The sequence below is a fragment of the Symphalangus syndactylus genome, chromosome X, assembly GCF_028878055.3.
Source record: "Symphalangus syndactylus isolate Jambi chromosome X, NHGRI_mSymSyn1-v2.1_pri, whole genome shotgun sequence".
In the NCBI taxonomy this organism is placed as follows: domain Eukaryota; kingdom Metazoa; phylum Chordata; class Mammalia; order Primates; family Hylobatidae; genus Symphalangus; species Symphalangus syndactylus.
This window is the reverse complement of record NC_072447.2, coordinates 46,562,850-46,581,608: the sequence shown is the minus strand read 5'-3', so window position 1 is coordinate 46,581,608 and position 18,759 is coordinate 46,562,850. Positions and strand designations below refer to the sequence as shown.

The following is an 18,759-nucleotide window of genomic DNA, read 5'->3' as shown; positions in this document are numbered from 1 at the left end:
TACCTCTTCATACCTGTTAGGGTAGCTATTATCAGAACAAAACAAAGCAAAAGATAGTAAGTGTTGGCAAGAATGTGGAGAAAAGGGAATTCTTGTACCCTGTTGGTTGCAATGTAAATTGGTGCAGCCATTTGGCAAAACAGTTTGGAGGTTCCTCAAAAATTACAAATAGAATTTCCCTTTGATTCACCAGTCCCACTTCTGGATATATATCCAAAGGAAATAAAATCAGGATCTCAAGGAGGTATCTGTACCCCTATGTTTACAGAAGCAATATTTATAATAGCCAAGACATGGAAACAGTCTAAATGTATATTTTCAAGTAAATAAAAAAGTGGTATATGCATATAATGGAATATTATCTAGCTTTAAAAAAGAAAATTCTTACATTTGCAAAAGCATAGATGAACTTGGAGGGTAGTATGCTAAGTGAAATCAACCAGACACACGCGGTCAAATACTGGAGAATATTTTTTTTGTGGATGGGAAGGCACAGTGTGCAAGACCAGAAGCTCTGAGATCAGATCGCCTGGGTTTAAGTCTATCCACATCATAAACTGTCTGTGTGATTCTAGAAAAGTTGTTTAACCTCTTTGTGCTTCAGTCTCCCAATCTTTAAAATGTGATAATATTAATACATAATTCATAAGTATATAATAATTAAATGAGTTCATCTTTTCAAGGTGTATAGAGCCTCATGTAACATAGAATCATCACTATACATGTTTGTTAAATAGAAAACAAATAGAAACCTACATATATAAAATTATAAAACATGTATACTTTCTACATAAATAATATATGGTTATATATTTTAATTATTAGTGGCTTTAAATTTATAGTAAATAGTTATCAACAAATGGGATTTAGAGGTTAGGCGGATGTCTTTCTGGCAGCCTGCAGATCATTGTCTTTCACTGGCTCAGTATACTCTTGGGGTGTAGTGATCCCCAGATCTCTTTCCTCAAATCTCTAACAGCCTGTCTTTCCATCTTTCTGCAAATACTGGCTTCTTGTCTTACCGAGAAAATACAAGCAATCAGAATAGAAGTTGGAGCACTCCCACTGACCTGCATATAAGCTCAGACTCTACTTTCCCTTTGTTTACATAGACGAACTTTCTGTGCTTTTGTCTAAGGCCAGCTTTTCCACTTATGTACCTGGATCCCTTTCCCTTTTCTCTGCACAAGGACGTTGTAACAGCTAATGAACAGCCCTCTCTACCTCCTACATCTTCCCTACGCTACATCATTCCCATCATTCCCATCATTCCCATCAGTAGAGAATTACTCTGTAATATCTCCTGTCATTTTAAAAGAATCCTCCATTGGACAACATTCTCTCTAGCAACCTCTCCATTCCCGTTACCCTTTACAGAAGTTCCTTTCTCTCCATTTCACTCTTTCCCTTCTCTCTTGAAGCCAGTTAAGAGAGCTAATCAAACTGTTATCCTCACTATTCTATAAAAGCAAATTTTGTCAGGGTCTCCAGTGAATTCATATCACTAAATCGCTAAATTCAGTTGGCTTCTGTGTCGTCATTCTTTCTTAATTATCTCTTAGTTTTCCCTGACCACTGTCAGTACCCTTGGTGGTTCTATTGCCCTGACCACTAAATTTGAAAATGATCCAGGGCTCAGTCTGTGGACTCCTTTTTTTTTCCCTATTACCGCTCATTCTCTGGGTCAACTTATCAAGCTCTATGGTTTTAAAGGTAATCTGTAAGTTGTTCCTGCTGTAAGATTTTTTTTTTTTTTAACAATCTGGACCCTTTCTAATGATCCTAGACCTGCATACCCATTTGCCCACTCAACACCTCCACATCGATTAATAATAGGCATATTAAATCTAACATGTCAAAAGAAAATTCCTGATGTATACCCCAGCCTACTACCCTAGTAATTTGCCTGTTATTACAGATGACAACGCCATCCTTCCACTTATTCAAGCCAAATCCCTCGAAATTTTCTTGTCTCCTATATTTCTCTTACAGTCAAACATCAAATCTATCACTAAATGCTGTCGTTTTTGTCTTCAAAATTTCCAGGATCCAACAATATCTCACCATACTTGTGTGCGTGCACACACACACACACTCACACAAGTATGTATGTGAATGTATAGTTTTTACTACAAGTCTTGGCTGAATTCCATTAGTCCCTCTAATGTTTTTGCAGCTTCACCAACTGCCTTAAAAGATTATAACAGAGCAGAGTTTCTAAGTAGAAATTTAGCAGCAGGTTTTCTTAATTTATAAAATAGCAAAAATAGCAGCATGTTTTCTTAAGTTTATTATAGGTTCATTGACTGCAGAAAATAACATTTATACCTTTTCTAGTACAATTGCAAGACATATTGTTCTTGATGTGTTAGGGTGAAACATTTATTTACATTGTAATAGATCAGGTACTACATTTACCTAGGTAAGTAAATAACCTAAAATGAAATATTATCTATATTAGGCTCAAAATGGTTGTAAATTATAAAGAAAATCAATGTGATGGTGATTCTACATATATTTACTATTGGGCGGAGTACCATGAACGCTTCATTTTACTAAAACTGTACATTATATATTAAAACAATACTATGAAAATGCTGTTACTTAAAATATATAATGTTGTTTAAACTAGAGAGATGAATACCATCTTTTGAATAGAGTTGCTTTTTAAAGTAAACATGAGCACTATGTATAATAATTGTAATACTGTAGAGTGCCTTGTAACAAGGTATATGATTTTCTTTTAGATGTTTTAAGTTTTGCATTTTTCTGGTTAATGAGTAATGGAGTCCATTGTAGAAAGTTTTAGTTTTCAGAAATCTACGAGGCTTTAAATAGCAGATGTTTTCTATAACCACAGACAGACTCTTTTGCAACTTGCATTTTACACATAAAACTTTATATTGAGCCGCTTTTCATTTCAGTAAAGATGTATTTGTGATGCACAGTATCCCATAGTATATATATGTCATAATTTAATCTCTCATGAAAGCACCTTTGAGTTTGTTTTCAAGATGTTTGGTCTTTAAAGCTGAATTAAATATCGTACATGTTACTCTCTACACTTTGGTTGGCGTGATTCACTCTCAAAAAATGGAGTTGTTGACTCAGATTCGTGGACGTTAACATTTTTATATATTTTGGCATCTTACTCTCTAAAAGGTTGTATTATGTTGGATATTTCCCTCAACAAGTGTAAAAACTTTGATTTTCCCACATCCCTGCCCAAAATGGGCTCTTTATTAATTATTGTTTTTCCCTGTCTTACATGTGAAAATGCATTAATTCACTTCAATTTGCAATCCTTCAACTATAAATGCTATTAGAACGTCTTTTATATACTTATATTGCCATATATTATCTTCTGTGTGAATTGCCAAAGTACATTTTATGCACTTTTCATTTTTTCTTTTTAATTTATGAGTTTCTGTGGATACATGATTATGAAGTTCTTAGAATATTTAAAATAGTAAAACATTATCAAAGAACACAAAGAATAACTATTTCTATGTATGCCAGTAAAGTTGCTTTTCCAACTGAAACATTATTTTCAAAAGCCCTGTTTTTCTCTATTCACAGAAAAGCATTCTCACACAAACAGCTGAATTATCATCATAGGGCAATACGTTTATTTTATTAAGTATGCCAAATAAACAGACATGTCTTATTTTTTCACACTTACAGGAAATTGAGTGTATCTGATCCCCATGAGTTATTTTCTTATGCATATAAGCTTATTAGTTCTTTATCATTACTAAGCTTTCTGTTATTTACATACTGATCAAATAATATAATAATAATGTTTCATCACTGTCAATAATCATGTGTTGTTTGTTTTGTGGAAGGTCTATGCCAGAAAGGAGGCCTTGAAGGGAGGTTTGGAGAAAACTGTAAGCCTCCAGAAAGATCTATCAGAGATGCACGAATGGATGACACAAGCTGAAGAAGAATATCTTGAGAGAGATTTTGAATATAAAACTCCAGATGAATTACAGAAAGCAGTTGAAGAGATGAAGGTAAAAAAAAAAAAAAAGAAAAACTAAGCAAATAAATGGAAAATAAATGGAAAAAGAAAGAAATGCACCACTGCTTGAAATTGTATACAGTCTGCTCTTTCCTGGTTCTAAGAGCAGAGGTTGATTTTTAATTATTAATTTTAATTAATTTAGCTTCAAGTTTAATATACATTTTAACAGCCTTAAACTATTTAATTTTAATGCATTGTCAATTATGAAAATTAAAAATCATAATTTGAAACAATTTTCCCTTGAAATCATACAGTAATAAGAGAGCAGAATCAACTCATCGTATTAGCTGTCTGTAGCTGATGTAAATGCACGTTGAAACTGTGCAAAAGTATTCTTGAAAAGACAAATTTATAATGTAGTCAACAAACGGTTAAATTGGTAATTTAAAGGCGTTTCTGAGAATTTGGAAGCACTAAATATTTGAACCTGTAGCCTTTAATATGGATAGAAAGGATTGAGTTTACATTTCCTTTTCTTGAAACAATAGGACAAAATATAACATTGACTTATGACCAAGGAAACTGGTATGTAGTATGGATTTGGAGGTGAAGCCTGGAGTTGAACTTACATAGTGGCATTTTGTATGGCCTTGGGCAACAATATAATATAATAGTCAAAATAATCCTCTGTTTTATCATGTTTATATCATCATACTTCTTCATTTGAATGTATGAACTGTTGATTGTAACTAACACGTAAGTAAATTGCCTACCTCAGAGTTGGTGCTCAGTAGCTAGAATCATAACTATTATTTTTATGTGCTAGCAAGAACATAGAGAATAACGTGAAATATTAATACTGTAGGTCTTTGTTTGGTTCAAGGATTGTGACAAGGAAAAATAATTGTGGAGCCAGATAATTGAGTTTAAAACTTAGTTTGGCCCCGTGCCAACTGTATAAATTGGGGTGAGTTACATAAGCTTAATGAGCCAAATTCCTTCATTTGTGAACTGGGTATCAGAATGTCTGCTTTCAGAATCATTAGAGGGATGAAATATGAAATTTCTAACATAATGCCTAGCACAGTATAAATGACCATGACTCGTTATTTATTATTTTAATCGTGAAAAGGGCCACATGGTAAAAAATTGTGTACTCTATTATATAATTTAAATGGTAATTCAGAAATATTTATTATAGTTAATAGCAGAAAGTAACTCACCTGAAAACTCAGATGTTTAAATATCGAATCTGTCATACGGCTTTAGTCAAAAGTTGAAAGTAAATATCTAATATACTCCATAAATATGTATAAATATTATGTATGTGTAAAACTATAATGAAGAAAAAATTTGTATAAACAGTAATCATTTCTAGAGTATTAAAAAATACAAAATTATTTGAATCTAGCAATAGCATATTTATCAACTAAAACTTATTGCGTACTTACTATGTGCCAAACACCCTCTAGATACTGAATATCGAGTGTGGTGAGCAAGACCACTGCCTTGGAATTTACATTCTAGTGTTCTAGCGTGTGGTGAGGAGCAGGCAATAAATGGAAAAATAAATGAAACCATGATAATTTGCCTAAAAGTAAACCTGGATTTTGAAATCAAGAATGAATAATGTTCAGGCAGGATTTGAGGGTGGTGGGATGCTATTTTAGAAAAACTTGACTTGTAGAGCATTTATGAAGAATTGTATGTAATATGAGAGAACTGAATCATAAGGAAAAGCCAACCGCTTAAGAAAATCTTAATGGAAACACATTCCATTCAGAGAGCAGAGGGTCTACAAAGACCCTGAAGCTAATTGGGAAGAGAAAGAAGTCTGTCTGCCTGAAGGAAGGAAAATGGGATAAAATTACCTCAGATGAGTCTTCGGAGGTGGGCAAATATCTGTTAACAAAGGGGTTTTGTTAGAGTATCACAGTTTTTATTCTAAATGGAATAGAAAAACCATTGGAGTATTTCAAAAGAGAGACCAAAATAATTTAAAATTTGACTTTGGGGAGGTCACTATGAGGAAAACTTTATCAGTATGTGAGAGCTAGAAGGTACTTTGAAACTACTGTAATCCCCACTTCTCTCTCTGCTTATCAGAAAACTGAAATTCCCAGATAGGTCAAATAATTTAGCCACAGTCACAGACTTTATTTTTGGTAGAGCCCACAGGATTGAAGGTATTTTATTCTATTTCATCTCTTTTCTTTTCTTTTCTTTCCTTTTCCTTTTTCCCTTCTTTTCTTTTTCCTTTTTCTTTTCCCTTTTCTTTTTCCTTTTCCCTTTCCGTTTTCCTTTTTCTTTTCCTTTCCTATGAATTGTGTGTCACTCATATGGCCTTTCCTTTTGTATCTCAATTCCTTTCTCACTATGTCTATTTATATATGGCCACTACCTCAGATCCCTAAGTAGATACTATAGAGTCATTTGTGTTCAGCTGCTCTGATTATCCCTGGGTTCCTTTGGTTCAGTCCCTCTTCTGGCCCTCTTCCCTGTCCCTATGAGCGATTTGCCTATATCATCAACAAGCCAGTCAGATCTCTCTTATTTTCCTGTGCTCTAGAGTAAACTGTCTCAAATCTTTAAAATTTGAAAACCATCCTTGAAATGAGTGTTCCAACAAATTTGTCTACATTGATTGACATGTTTTGATAATTGGTCTAGCTACAAAATTGGTTTAGTATGGGGGTGATAGTAAAAAGAGGTAGATTCTGGAAGCCTCTGGCAACAATCACTGAAAGAGTTGGCAGGAAGATTTCATTTCTTGAGTTTTCAGCCTGCTGCTCAAGATAGTCTCTTTAAGTCAACTTCACTACCTGGAGGGTTAGCAATAGTACCTTGTCCAGACTTCTACCTGTGCTCATTTGATAGCTAATTTTTCTTTATTGTCAGAAGATACTAACAGACCTACTTTGATATCTCTCCCTGATACTCAAAGAAGAAATAGAGACCCTCTTCTGTTTATGTTCTTTTCTGTATTTTACTTGAAAATGAAAGTGCTGTTTTGATAACTTAGTTTTCCCCTGAAAAGTTTTTTTTGACATAAAAGAACCTAGGGCAGTGCTTGATAAACAACCTCTGACTTTAAAACTTTTATGGAGATCAGCAATCGCTATATTGTAAAACTTTATACTAAAACCCTTTGAAAAACACTCTGGAAATTTATTAAGTGTTTTTATTTTTTTTAATTTTTACTGTATTATAACTCTAGTACTAGTGCTTACCAGAACTTACACATAAAGTGAGAATAGTAAATACACAAATAAATTTGTATAATCACTACAGCAGTGATTCCTGCACCTGAATGGACATCAGAATCACCTGGAAGACTTGTTTAATACACAGAATGCTGGGCCCTGACCCTAGAATTTCTGATTCAGTGAGTCTTGGGTGAGGCCTGAAGTTTTTAATTTTTAACAAGTTTCAGTTCATACCAAGGAACAAGTTGCAGAGTGATTCCAAGGACACTCGCTTTAAGAAGCACTGGTGTGAAATCCTAGCAATGAAAGATGGCAGAGCATATCATTGTTAGATTCGTGGAAAGAAACAAGAGCCACCGTTTTTATGAGGATTTGTGTCGAAACTTTACCAGTCATTTAGCTTTCTACCTTTTCTCCTAGTAGAGAAATTCATCATCATCTTCTTTCTTCATATCTACCTGGGTTAAGAAATTTTGCTGTTTCTTCTCCGAAGCTTTCCCAAGATCTGAGCCTCTTATTAAACAAGAATATACAAAGCCTAAAAACCATGGAAAGAAGTGTTCTTCATTCTACATTTTTATATAGTTGCTTGAGTTATTTATAATGAGTATAAATTGTAATTTTATTCGTTAGACTGACTACAACATTCTCCTTCTTCAGCTCATGGAACATTTGAGAACAACTGAACAGAAACTATGAGAAAGAGAGGATGTAACTCTGAGGATGATTTCCTTAAACTCTCTGAACCTCAGTTTTCTGATGTCCAATATAGAGATAACAAAACACATCTGAGAAGGTTTGGGTAAAGGTCTAATGAGGTAGCATTTATGACATGGCTGGCACAGAACACAGTAGCACATATTAAATGATGAATGGTAATCAAACTTGTTGATTATACTATAATTACTAAAGTCAAAATACAATTTGTGTAAAACAAACTCTATGCTCAGTGATGCCAAAAAGCTGATTTATTTAGAATATTGAACTAAAGATTTCAATCAATTAAAATTGGTGAAGGTAAACATTCTATAGGCAAAACAATTTGCATTTTCTGACATAATGCATACTTTTAAGGAATTGTGGGACTAAATCCAAAGGAGTAGGGCGATTATGTTGACACATACAAAGGCATTTTATAGCTGACCTTATCTATATCCTGCCAATAAATCCTTACCTTGACCTCTGCATTGTATGCAGGCCCAACTTCTGCATTATAGAACCTGCGTTCGTTTACTCGAGGGCTTTCTGTGGCTGCTGAATCCCACTTTTGCACTTGTGTGGTAGGCTGCAAGTACTGGGAAATTAACATTTCCCCAACAGCCTTTAATAATTAGGGAAGATGATAGAGAAATAATACCCCAGTTTCTTCACCCCTGAATGGAATAGCCCACAGGCATATATTTCTCAGGGCTTTCTAACACGATTAAACTCCAGTCATTAACAGTGTTTGCTGGGATTAAGAAGTATAACCATATGGATCTCTCTTCCCTTTCTTGTCTCAGTTCCCCATTCGGCTACCAGAATTTCTTTCACATGGCACCTGTATATAAACTACTTATATTTGAAAGCTAATGTCAGGTTTGACCCCTGGAGGAACACAGATTAAAGATACAGTGTGTATGTGTGTGTGTTTCTAAAATACATGTACTCATTTGAAGTTAAGGAGTGTAAATGTCTCCCAGCCGAAGACCACCACCAACTCTCTTGTAGCTGAACAAGTTGGGTTCATTACTTTTTGCAATGAGGGAGAATACACAACATTGGAGACCGTGGGGTACGTGTAGATGAAAAGAAAAAAAAAAACATTGTAGGATTTGTGCTTGTGTTAGGGGATTTGAGGGAGGGTTTAAAAGCTTTACTTTCGATTGCTTGTCATTAGTGTGTGGGGATAGCTCTATGGGTATCGTATCTTGTCCAGAAGGAGAGAAGACCAGAATGAGGCTAAAGTTGCAATTGATAAAGAAATAGCATTCATTCATATTAACTAGAATAGGGGAGTGTTGGGCATTTTGTGGTTTGGGTAATGTTGATGTTTTTGTCTGGATTCAGACATGATTATGGAATGATCTTGTCGTGGTCTTGATCCATTATGGAAACAAAGTGGCCTTTTCCAATGTTGAAATTCTGTGAAACAGTTTATTTTCCACTTGAGAAGACCAAGGCATAGCTGGGTGTCAGGCCAGCTTCTGATATCAGGGGCTCCTTTTTGGTTTCTCTTTCTCTCATGTGTTTTCAATTCTTGAACAAAACTTTCCTTTATCAAAATATGTTCCTAAATATAGCATCAAGGGGACCTTTCTATGTTAAGTATCCTTTGACTTAAATAATGATATTTGTGATGGTTTCAATATTACTCATCTGAGTAATTTATAAGTGATTTCGATTCCAGACTGCCAAATATTTTTTAACCTAGTTAATATTGAAATATTTGTTTCTTGCCTTTTCCAAACAATTGTATTTATATCGATGTGTATATATTTGACCACAAATCCATACCCCCATGCAGACTACTTTTCAATCTATTCTTGTTAAAGATCTGTTGTATTCTAATAATAAATTATTTCTTTAACTTTCCAATTTAAACTAAACTTAAATTTATGGAAGAGACTGGAATTCATATTAGATTTATTTTTGTAAATCTCATTCTAACTGGGATGTTGTGAGGAGGAAATTATATGATTCATAGAAATGCATTTTTGAAGTAAAGTTATTTTCATGCTATTAAGAAAGCATTCTTTATTTTTCAGAGAGCTAAAGAAGAGGCCCAACAAAAAGAAGCGAAAGTGAAACTCCTTACTGAGTCTGTAAATAGTGTCATAGCTCAAGCTCCACCTGTAGCACAAGAGGCCTTAAAAAAGGAACTTGAAACTCTAACCACCAACTACCAGTGGCTCTGCACTAGGCTGAATGGGAAATGCAAGACTTTGGAAGTCAGTTGCTTTTCTTGGTCTTTGTCAATGATATGTCAATACGTGGTCATATGTGAGGCATAGTGGTTAAGAACATGGATTCCAGTGTAAAACAACTTTGGCTTGAATTCCTCATTCAGGCACTTATAAGTTGTATGACTTTGGGCCATTTGCTTAACTTGTATAAACCGGTTTTCAATCTGTAAAATAGACATAATACATAATTTATAAGTTGTTGAGAAAATTAAATGTGCTATTCTCTTTAAAGTACTTAGCCTAGTACTCAATATAGGTGAGTGGCTATGCTTCTAATTCTTATTACTATTATTAGGTCACAAAATCCTATAAATACATTTTCTCCAGATTTATAGACAATTATCTTTATTTTTTCCTATTTTTGTATGTACATAAACTTATTTAAGTATCTTAGGGGAAAAGCATTCTGTAGAGAAGTATATTTTTAGTATAATTGTCTTTAGTAATTGCTGTGCCCCATAGAGTTCTTTGTTAGACATGTTACCTAACCAGCTCTATGTTTTTTTGACGTTTTGCATTATGTTTATTTATTATCACAACTTCTGCTTTAACTTTTATGGATGTGCCTTACTGTCTAGATTATGCTTATCTGAACTTAGATAAAGAAAGCAGGTGCCTCAAATGATTGCCACGTAATTGCATCAAAAATAAGCTATGACCTTTCTTATGAACATACTGCACCAATGGGCACAAAACTTTATCCACTACAAATGCTGATGCTGCCAGACATTGCACATGAGTTGGACTTTAAGCCCCCTTCCCTCACACAGACTGAGTTATTTTTGTGAATATGGTTAATAAGGTGTTAGGTACCTCTTTACTTTTGAAAAACATTATTTAGTTTGCTTCATATGTTGAGTGTTTGATATTTAAAGACGTACAATTCAGATCAATAATAAAGTCCACCTTTAAAAATATTTTAAAATGTATTTGTAGCTAAAGTACCCCATATATTCCCAATACAGTATTATCATTTTCTAATTGTAAAATGTGATCTGAGTTTCTCCATTACCAGTTCTAAGCTCTTCTTTACTCATCCTTATTCTTTTCTTTTAAATGCAATTCACTCCTCAGACTCTTGAAAAGTGCCTTCTATATGTCAGGAAATATCATAGTTTCTAAGGATATGATGACGTATCTTACGTATCAGTGTTATGTGAGTGCTATATAAAATATAACAAAGAATGGGAAGGGAAGGGATGTGATGGCACTGTACATGTCTCAAGAAAGCCACAATTAATTCACTAACATGTTACAATAAGGAGGGACTTTTTGTACCTAGGAAATGCTTTCTGACAATGTTTAAATAAAACACCTACTATTACTTTCTTATGTTCTAAATGTCCTTAAATATGCATCATTGTTCCCTATTATTCATGTTGTTCATTTAAATGATACTCTGTGATTCATTAGAAATTTATATTGGAGTACATTTTCCAAAGAGATTTTTTAAGTTTTCATATTAATAACAAAATTTTCAGGAACAATTATTGGATTATTTTTCCATTTCCTTCTCATCTATAATGACATTTCTAACATTCCCTATTTGTATTGAAGTTATCAAATTATTTAGTTCCATTTTAGTCCTTTTTCACTGGGTTGGAATATGTACTTTATTTTATCTTATAAATCTTTCTCTATACCTTTGGAACAATAATATGGTGGAAACATTAGCATAGTTTAGCTCTGAACCTACCTCTTCAATTTTCTGCATTATTGTTGCCTCGTATTTCATTTTCACCTTATTTCCCCCAAATTAGTCCATATAATTGCTGTTGCTGCTGCTGTTGTTTTAACTATTTCATATAATATTTATTTAGATTTACCGATGCTATTTTCCCAATTTTTGTGACCAGTTTTGCCTTTTGTTCTTCCCTTCGCTTCTGTGTTCAGTTTCTTTCTTGCTCTTTCCTTGAGTGTGAGTAGCAAATGTGTTCAGATTTTGCATATTGAAAATGCTTTTATTTTGCCCGCGGTATTGGATAATGATGCAGTTGACCAGGTAATTATGTAAGGACAGGGTTTTTTTTTCTACAACACTGAAAATATTATTTGTCTTCTGAAATTTTTTGCCTTTAAGAAATCTGCTGTCAAGTTATTGTTTCTTTATCATTTTCTCTGGTACTACCCTTAAATTTCTTCTTTGTCCTATCTGCTCTGCAGTTTCACCCTATTTTGTCTTCTACAGTTTCACTCAACTTTGTATATGTGTAAATTTGCTTTCATTTATACTTTGTCATCTGGTGTGTTAATTAGAGCAGATACATTATTTCTTTAGTGGTTTTGCATTATCTTTGGGAAGATTTTCTTTTTCCCAGTCTCCTCATTCCTTCCTAAGGGAAAACGTTCTTAGAGCTATTAAGACTATCTCCTTCCTATATTCCAGTTACTGGTTTCCCTTTAATATTTTCTATATTCTTATCTCTGTCTGCTCAACTTTGGATAGTTTTCTAAAATCTGTCTTCCAGTTCTCAAATTCTCTCTTTAGCTGCCTGTGGCATAATTTATCCTTCAATAGAGAAATATTCTCATCTTTATCTGTATATATATTTATCTCTCTACATTTATGTATGTGTGTTTATATTTTTTCAAAAAGATATTTTCCATTTCTCAATATTTCATTGAGGTGTTTCACAAATCTGTTCTTTGTTATGGTTTTCTTTTTTTGTGATTAATTCTATGTATTCCTTTAAACAACTTAAACAGATACCATCTGTTTGACTGAATGTTTCAACTTGATGAGTAATAAACATGAAACAGTCTTATTTTTCCAATAACTACACCCAACTCTGTCAAATTTCACCTTCTGCCTGGTAGTTGGCTTCTTAAACAATATTTCTTTGGGATCTCATTACTTTTTATTCACTTTTAGTTATTAAAATTTACTCTAATTTAAATTTAAATATCATAACTTATTCAAATATTTCACAAGTTTAGATTAATCTGTTGCTTCAGCAATTTATACAGAGGCAGGAATGAGAATAAATGGTCTCACAATCTCCTCTTCCATCCCACTTTCTGGATACAGATCTACTGTTGATATAAGCGAGGATGAAGCGGGAAAAATACCCTCTTCATGTGAATGTCCTTTTTTTGGCTGCTCACAGTTGCTGTTCCCTTTTGTTAAAACCCACACACACCTGTAATGCCTAGTCTGTTGTCCCTCTTCTATGTATTATCACCACTGACCTGGCTCGTTCTCTATAGACTTGATTTGCCCTGTTGAGGATCCAGATTGGCCTTATTCATATGAGCTTTGAACCCCCTAAAAAAGATCTCCTAGGCTTTTATAGTACCTCGTAGTGTTTAACAAGAATTTCAAGCTGACGCTTGTCGACAGCTTTATACAAAATGCTCTTGAATTTTATATCTTTTTAACCAATGCTTTAGTGATGCCCTCGAGTCTAATTTACCTACCATATCTCAACTCAGCCTATGGGCACTGGAAGTACCCATACTCCTATACCTTTCAGGAATGAGAAATTTGAAAGGGTTGTTTTTGATTCCTTCTTGGCCATGCCAACAGCTCAACAGGAAATGAATACCAATCACCCCTTCCTGAATATATCCACCCAGTAGATGAGTGGTTTTGTTTTAGATCCTGTAAATAAAATGATCCAGATGAGTTTACCCTACCTATCCCCATAAAAATGTGAGAAAGAAGAATTGCCTAACTATTCAAACTCTCTTCACCTCACTCCCCTCAAATCTCCTCCCCGTCAGCCCTCTCTGTTTAAACCAGGGCTTGTGAAAACAAGAAAGAGATGGTCTCCCAAAATGAAATGTAGGCAACCAAGCCCTTTGATTTCTTAGGTGTGAATTCCAGTTGCCAATCTCAAGCAAATAAACTCTATGGGGAAAATACACCATGAGGCTATGCATGTTTATTGTACAATTCTCTAAAATTATTCTATTATCTTTATGTCATAAGGTATGGATTCTACCATTTGTTGCAACTAATGACTCCCTCTACTGGAAGTGAATTTCCCCATGTGGCTTGTAAGGTTTTTTTTGTTGTTGTTATTTGAGAGCTCATCTATAATAGGAATTGCCTTTACTGGAACTTTTTTCTTTCTTTTTTTTTTTTTGCTCTGGGCTATTGAGTTTTTGTATTGTTGTCACCAGGATTGTAGAGATTTTATGCTCTGCCCTCGTGTGTGATACAAGCTTAAGTTTCCATTTGTTATGGGTGGATCTTTATTTTTGAGCCAAAAATCCCCCAACAATGGCTTCCTTGCTATATCATGATATTCCAATGGATAGGGATGTTCTACTTCTTCCTTACAGGATGGGTGTCATACTGCTTCATTCTTTCCCATCTCCCTGGCTTGCCTCATTTTCCATCTCAAGTTAGTGTTAAATGCCCTAGCTTTGATGTCGTATACCCTGTTCTGATATGCCAGTATTTTTATAAGCTTGATTTTCCACTTTCTACTTTCATTTCCCTCTTTTTCTTTTGGACACCTGAGGTTCTATATACATGTTTTACAGATCAGCTATGAATTAAAAATATTTCCTTTGTATTTTAACATGCATTTTGATATAACTGAAGGAGGACATGTTGGGAGTTACCTCATCAGCTCCATCTACTATTTTGAACAGAAGTTTACTTTTTTATTTGTGCTTTCCTTCAAAGCCACTTTGGATTCTGTGATTTCAAAGTAATTTTAAGTTCCAAACTGTTAAGCTTAGCAGTTATTCTAAGTGGCTTTTAGCTCCAATTCGGGCTTCAAGACTATATTTTATTTTGCAAAGGTGACCTGTAAAGCTGGTACATTCAGCCTCTCCAGCTGTGTCCTTCAGATGCATTGAGGACAGAAGAGGCCATCCATTCTGACAGTTAAATCAGCAAGGTAGTTCATTACCTCAATCTGCACCAAAGTTAATAAGACACATTACCAATCACGTCTCTTTGTCTTCAAAGCTCTAAGGTACCCTCGGGTATTTAAGAAGATATTTATATTTTCCCACTGGGATCTTTGCCCAGAATGAAGACAGCCTGTAGTCCAGCAGGAGCTGGAAATGACCCAGATTTAAGATTTCTATCACCTTTTAAAGCAAAATACTTAATTTCACTTTTTGCAATAAACTGTACATAAGATACCAAGCAAGTGTGAAAGGTTGGTATGTTTGCCAAGCAGGTGAGACTGATACTTTTCATCAGATAGAGATCGAATACTCTGTGTCATTTTGATGGCTATGAACAAAGAGAACTTTGGGAAATTTGATGAATTTTTTAGATCCTTCTAAAATAAATCTTCCTTTTAAGCCTTTAATTTTGGTGGTAGTGAGGCAGGGGCAGGTGGTAGTAAGTGGTGTTGATTGCTCCATTGTACTTACTGTACTTATAGGTTCATTTAATAGTTACAAAGCTAACAGAAAATGACCATTTTTATATTCTTATCCTCTCTTGCATCTTTCTATCTTTTCCCCAATAGACATACTGAAATGGTCATTCCAGTACACACACCCACCAACAATAAATACAAATTTTTGTTGATGTATATCTTCTCTCACACGTGGAATTGTCAAACTTCTCATTTGCGTCAATCAATATGGTATCTGTAATCCTGGCCTACATGTCCTTGATTACTAATGAGATTGAACATATCTTCATGTTTAATGTATATACATATTTCTCTTTAAGATTTTGGTTCAGGTCTTCTTTTCATTATCGATTGAGTTATTCATCTTTTATTTGACTTGCTGGCATTTTTCATATTCTTATGTGTTACAAACGTTGCAATTGTTTTATTCAGTTTTGAGTCTGTTTTTCAATTACTTGATGGTGTCCTTTGATGAATAGAAGGTCCTAATTTTAATGTAGTCAAATGTATTCATCTCTTTTTTCTTATGGTCGGTTTTTTACAAGATGTCTTACTTAAGATATTCGTCTCTATGCCAAAATCAGAAATATTTTCTTCTATATTTTCTTGTAGAAATTTTAAAGTTCTGCTTTTTTATGAGTACTTCTGTATATAAATCATTTTCATAATACAAATCAATGGCCTTTTATAATAATCAAACCTTTGAATTAGTGGTAATATTTGTGATAATATACCTCAAGGAAATAATAAGCATGTGGAAAAATAGTCCATATTCACGATGATGTTTACAATAAATTTATAATAGCAAACAAAACCAAAAGTAGTCTATCTAAAGAATGTATATTGCTAAACTAAGATAGAGCCACTTTAATGAAGTCTTAGATTTTCATTAAAAATATATCTTCTTAGTAATAAAGAAAATGGTATGATGTAATGTTTAGTGAAAAGAAAGCTATAGTTAAACTCATTTAAATTTTAACTATCAAATTATATATGATAAATTTCAGAGGAGGTCACAGAATACTGGTAACAGTGATGTGTGAGAGAGTTAGGTTTACATATGCATTTTTACATATGCTTTTATTTTTCTGTTGCCCAGACTGCGATGTTGGTGCTTATTTTTATTTTAAAAAGTAAATTACTGTCTTTTGAATTTATTCATTATTCATGTAATAAAATGTTTTCTTAATGACTTTTAATTATAGAGGTATTAGATGATCAAAATGACTAGCTGCATTTTTAATTATCTGCAACAAAGTAAAGGTGAAAAATACAAAGTGTTATATTTTCAGAAGTTTTAATAATGAAATGGCAACGTTTCACATTTACTTTTCTACCATAATATTTAATCTGTGATATATATTTCTTTCTTAGGAAGTTTGGGCATGTTGGCATGAGTTGTTGTCATACTTGGAGAAAGCAAACAAGTGGCTAAATGAAGTAGAATTTAAACTTAAAACCACCGAAAACATTCCTGGTGGAGCTGAGGAAATCTCTGAGGTGCTAGATGTAAGTTGTAAATTAAACCAAATGATGATAATTTATATGCAGTATTAAAAGAGGTCAAGTACCAAATAGAAGACAAATCCAAACTAAACAACCCAAGAGAGTATAATGACTATGTTATCACTCACCACTGCTACTTTGGATAAAGCCTTTGTTCCCCCTAATAACCTTCTAGGTCACGAGATTTTGCAAAGGGTTTAAATGACTTCTTACAGAGGAAATTTGCCTTTGTTATATCACTAAGTTCTACATAGATACTTTACCTAATTAAATCTACCACAAACCTGCAAAGACAGTGTGAATAAACAATTTCACTGCCTTAGGGCTAATCAGGATGATAATATGAAACATTATTTCCAGTTTAAAAGCTGCACGTATTGAATTGGAACATATTTTATACTTATTTAAAATCACAAATTTATACCTTACAGAATGTTTTGAGTTATTAAATGGATATGCTTTAATATTGGAAATATATCTTTAAAATATTCATAAAATGTAAGTACATTTTTAAGTTTTACTTTGGAGACTTTCAATAATTAAAGTTTAAATGAGTTTGAATTTATAAACTTGACTTACTTTAACTTCTGACATTTAATCATTCAAGCTCTATGCATTTTAGTGTACTTTTGACTTATCTATATGTAATGAATATGGTGTCTTAAAATATGTAATATATGTACATAAAACTATAAGTAGTATAGCCCCTGTGTAAATCTATAAAATAAGGAGCATAAATTATTCAAGATGTGAAGAAAATGTAAAATATTTCCTTAGACAGAATAGAATTGTAATCCAGAACATCAGAGCAGACACCTATGGATCATTTTATCCAACTTCCTAATTTTCTAAAGAAAATTATAAAACCTGAAAAAATATTGAAGTAAAACGAAGTAGATCTCCAGTGGACTTTAATTTTGGCTCTATTTGACTAACTATGAATATAAATTTGTTGTATTGAGAGAAGTTAATTGAACAAACATTTCTTGTGAATCAACAATGTGTTACATGTTCTAGAAAAGATGCAGCAAACTTACAGCACATTAAAAAAGGACAGTGGCCAGAACAGAAGATAGGATGATGCTGTTACCCTATGAAATTGTCAAATTGTACATGGAGCACCATGCTAAATTCTTGCTGTCACAGTTTAAGTGATGCACTGAAAATACTAGGGAATGTTCAGAAAGAAATGATAAAGAGAGAAAATTTGAAGCCATAATGAAGAGCATATAGAAAAGATGGGGAAAAAAACCTTACCATTACTATTTACTATTTTAGGCGAGGCCCTAACAATGCCCACAACACAGACAAGCAGGGAGGAGGAAAATTGCGAGTGCTCTTATCTTTTATTTGTATGTTGTGGTCATAATTCCAAATTGTTCCTAATTCAGATAATGGAGCCAATAAATGAAATTCCACAGTGAAAAAATAAATAAATACATACATAAAATTGGTTCTTTGGTAGTGTTGCTGATGCTCATTCAGGAGGACATTTTGAGTGAAAAGGGCTGGATCACCACGTATCAAGGATAGAAATACTGCACGACTTCTAGGTTTTCTTGCAACTCAAGATATTTATAACTGATCCCTTAATTTTGCTGTGTTGCTTTTCATCCACCTTTAAAAAAATTTAACAAGGTATATACTTTGTTAAGACTTATAATGTATCCATTAAAATTATTTATATCCACTTTGCAAATAAATATTTACAATTAAGATTTGTTAGAAGTAATAAGGAATATAAATTATACAGAAAATTATTAACAATCACATTGTTCTACTCAAAAATCTGATGGCTTTTTAAGTAT

The 18,759-nt window shown here is 33.4% G+C and overlaps 1 protein-coding gene across 4 annotated transcripts in view; it reads left to right on the top strand.

Annotated features, from left to right (window-relative positions):
* Positions 1–18,759, top strand: part of DMD (dystrophin) — a 2,284,432-nt gene that overhangs the window by 904,511 nt on the left and 1,361,162 nt on the right. For all 4 annotated transcript variants that reach the window (XM_063634262.1, XM_063634265.1, XM_063634264.1 and 1 more), the window contains exons 26-28: positions 3,846–4,016; positions 9,921–10,103; positions 16,820–16,954. In XM_063634262.1, coding sequence (XP_063490332.1) covers positions 3,846–4,016; positions 9,921–10,103; positions 16,820–16,954 — 489 coding nt within the window. The remainder of the gene's footprint in view (positions 1–3,845; positions 4,017–9,920; positions 10,104–16,819; positions 16,955–18,759) is intronic.